Consider the following 3464-nt stretch of genomic DNA (forward strand, 5'->3'; position numbering starts at 1 on the left):
GCACCGCCCCCGGGCCCCCGCCCCCCCGCAGTCCGGGCCTCCCCCGCCCCGCCCCGCCTCGTGTCCCCCGCATCCGGGCTGCCCCTTAGTCCAGAACTGGAGCTCCAAAGGCAAAGGCGACCCGAGGACGCCACCGCCCTGGCAGCCCTGTCGCCGCCTGACAAAGGGGCCCTTGAACCTCGCCCCAGTGACTAACGGCCAACCGGGGCCATCTGCTCCTTCGGGTCCCCTCTGGCAGTTGCAGGGAGACCCGGCTGGCCCCTGGGGTGTTCTCTTTCTAGGGGCCTGGTTGGCGCGCAGTGGAGGCAGTAGGGACGGGGCGGGCGTCTGGGCGGGGCTGGGGGTGTCCGCTCTGGGTGCCAGGAACAGTGTGTCACCGCTCGCGCTGCTGGTGCGCGGCCAGGAGCAGATATCAGGCGACTGTGTTCACATCAGCTCAGCGATCAGCCAGCCTGGCGGCATCGGTGCCCAAAGTGCTGGCTCGGGGTGAAGGAGGGGCCCAGCCTGGGCGCCCAGATTAAACTGCGGGGACAGCCAACAGGTCCGCCAGCCCGGGTGAGGTTGGAAAGCCACGTCTCCTTCCGGTCCCTCTGTTCCCCTGGCTGGCCAGGGAGCCCGGCACCGTGTGCCCGGATAGTGACCTCAGAGGTCTCTGTGGGGCTTGGACGCTGTGGCAGCAACCTGTCACTGAAATGCTGTCCTGACGCCCCAAAACTGGCCTCTTCACTCACAGATAGGAAAACTTGGCTCTTGAGATGAACGGGGACCTCTGACTCCAAGGAGGTGGGGTTCCCCACGTGGGTGCCCACTCCCGGGTGTCCCTTACACCGCGGGTACCTGTGCGAGCATCCCGGTTCAGTCTTGTTCCCAGTCGGGGGGCCCTCACGTTGTGTCAGTGTCCGGAGCCCAGCTGGTCTCCCCCTGTGTCCGCAGGCTGGAGGACTTCCGCCCCCTGGGCAGACACACCAGGCCCGAAGGAGAGGACACGGCACCCAGGGATGTGGCATGGAGCCGTGGCGGGGGGGGGGGGCGGCGGGCTCCTCCGAGGGTGCTCGCCGCCGCAGCTCCCATGTCTTCAGCTGCAGGTCCTGAGGGAGTCCCCTGGGGAGGGACGGAGCCCTGTCTGCATGGACCTGCAGGGCAAAAGGGGCTGCTTTGCCCACTGCCTCCTTCCCAGGGGGCCCCTCCACCTGTCACTCCCCTCCTTTGTCTGGCCTCCCCCCACCACCACCCTTTTCCTAGCACTTCCTACCACGTAGTTTGTGTGTTTGCTGAACTCCCTGACCAGCCAGAGTCCCCTTCATGGGGACTCTGTCCTGCTCACTGGTGTGTGACCGGCACTGCCACCCTGGTCCAGCTCCAGGAGGTGCTCCGGAGAGAGGTTCTCCGGAGCAAGTGCGTACCCATTGTACAGATGGAAAACAGGCCCCCAGTGGTAGGGGCCGCCCAGCCTGGAAGTGACAGGGAAGGGGACAGGCCTGGGTCTCTGTGCCCCATGCCCAGTGGCTACCAGGCGCTGGGGGGCAGGGGTTGCTGCCCTCTCGTTTTCTTCTTCCAACTCCCAGGGGTGGCAGTTCTGGGCCCACCGCCAGGTCCTCGTCCAGATGGAGAGGCTGTTACCCAATTTCACCTTCCTCCCCGTCTTCTCCTGGGGAAGCGTTACAAGAAAACACTTTTCCTCAGCTAGGGAAGGGGAAGACTGGCCACAGGGGCGGGGCTGGGAGAGGTCTGCGAGGCAGGGTGAAAGAACTGCTCGCTACTTCCCTTCAACGTTCTATTTGGAAAGCTCACAAAACCTTTTTGTTTCCAGAAAGTGAAACTCCGAGGAATCTTCTGGGTTGGTGGAGACCCTGAGAAAAGAGATTTTTCTCTAAGATCAGCGATCCTCACGTAGGTAGGGCCCGGCGTGGCTGCCCTCCGGGTCCGCCCCAGAGCGTGGCCAAGCAGAGAAGCTCTGGGGTGACGGGCCAGGTGCCCCGAGTCCCCGCGGTGACCTGGGAGTCCTCCTGGGCATTTGCTGGGACTCGTCCAGACAGCACATGACACCAGGTGACATAATCAGGGCTGGGTTGGCACCCCCTCCGGAGGCCAGCGTGAGCCTGCAGCCACGGGGAGGGGGACCCACTGGGTGCCAGGTGCTGGTGCTGGGGCGAGGGAGCCGGCGGCCCCCGGGACACCAGGGTCCCACAGGCAGAGACACAGAGGCGAGCCGCACCCCCTGCCGACCCACCCGAGGCCTCCTGCCAGGGCCAGGGTGGGGCCCTGTGGTCTGGTGTGTGTGTCTCTCTCTTTTTTTTTTTTTTACTTTTTTTCCTGTTTTTTGTTTATTTTTGAAAAACAGAGAGAGACAGTGCAAATAGGGGAGGGTCAGAGAGAGAGAGGGAGACACAGAATCCGAAGACAGGCTCCAGGCTCTGAGCTGTCAGCACAGAGCCTGACGCAGGGCTCGAACCCACAAACTGTGAGATCATGACCTGAGCGAAGCTGGATGCTCAACCGACTGAGCCCCCCAGGCGCCCCCTGCGTGTCTCTCTTGGGTCGGGTGCCGTGTCTGGAGGGAAGGGCCAAGCTTCTCCACTCCTAGAAGTGAGCTGTGTGACCCCCTCCTTGCCACCCGGCACCCGGGCGGGGTGGGGGCCTAACCGCTGAAGTCCAAGGTCTGGCTTCACACTCCAAGTTACCCAGTGCACCAGAGCCTCCGTTTCCTAGTCTGTACAACGGGGACACCAGTCTCACCTAGTGTGGCCGGGATGAAGGGAGCACGTGGCCCAGGCGGGCCCCACAAGGGCCACTCCTGACTTTGCCTCTTGAGTCTGGAGGCGGGCTCCTCTCTCTTCAAACCTGCCTGGGGGGGAGTAAGAGTGGGACCAGGACGAATGCCCAGGAGGGGGTGTCTCAGAGGTCACACAAGGTCAGGGATGTGGGCTGGGGAGCTGGCCGGGGTCGGGGCGCCTGCACAAGCCAGGCTGGGCTGCCCCGGGGGGGGCAGGGGGCGGCGGGGGACGCCCAGGCAGAGCTCGCCCAGGCCTCCTGCCACCTGTGAATCTTTCATGGGCTCACACTTAAAAATAGATGAGGTGAGGCCTCTGGGCCCGATTCCCAGGTCTCTGCTGCGGGCAGTGCCCGGGGCGCAGACTCTGCGGGGAGGCGGGGAGGGAGGGCAAGGGCCGCTGCCAGGGCACTTGGAGCCTGGGACAGGGGGTCCTGGGGCTCAGGCACCAATGGGCAATCGCCATCTGGATGTGCTGCCTGGAGCCCCTGGATGCAGGCTGGGGGAGGGTCCGGGGGCCGCGGGGCAACCCCCGGAAGACCCTTCTCCTCCCTCAAGGGCCTTTGGGCCGGGACACGGAGAGACAGAAGGGACAGAGAGAAAGGTGAGGAGTAGGGAGACACCGCTGGGCAGAGAGGGGAGGAGAGGCCCCAAGGGGAACCAGGGCTGGAGGTCCGGAAGAGCTGGGCCCCCG

The 3464-nt window shown here is 64.8% G+C and overlaps 1 protein-coding gene across 1 annotated transcript in view; it reads right to left on the reverse strand.

Moving 5' to 3' along the window:
- Positions 1 to 3464, reverse strand: part of AGPAT2 (1-acylglycerol-3-phosphate O-acyltransferase 2) — a 16588-nt gene that overhangs the window by 12692 nt on the left and 432 nt on the right. Inside the window, exon 2 of the mRNA XM_029921016.1 lies at positions 1325 to 1451. Within this exon, the coding sequence (XP_029776876.1) occupies positions 1325 to 1451 (127 nt within the window). The remainder of the gene's footprint in view (positions 1 to 1324; positions 1452 to 3464) is intronic.

This window comes from Suricata suricatta, chromosome 13, assembly GCF_006229205.1.
Source record: "Suricata suricatta isolate VVHF042 chromosome 13, meerkat_22Aug2017_6uvM2_HiC, whole genome shotgun sequence".
Lineage (NCBI taxonomy): Eukaryota > Metazoa > Chordata > Mammalia > Carnivora > Herpestidae > Suricata > Suricata suricatta.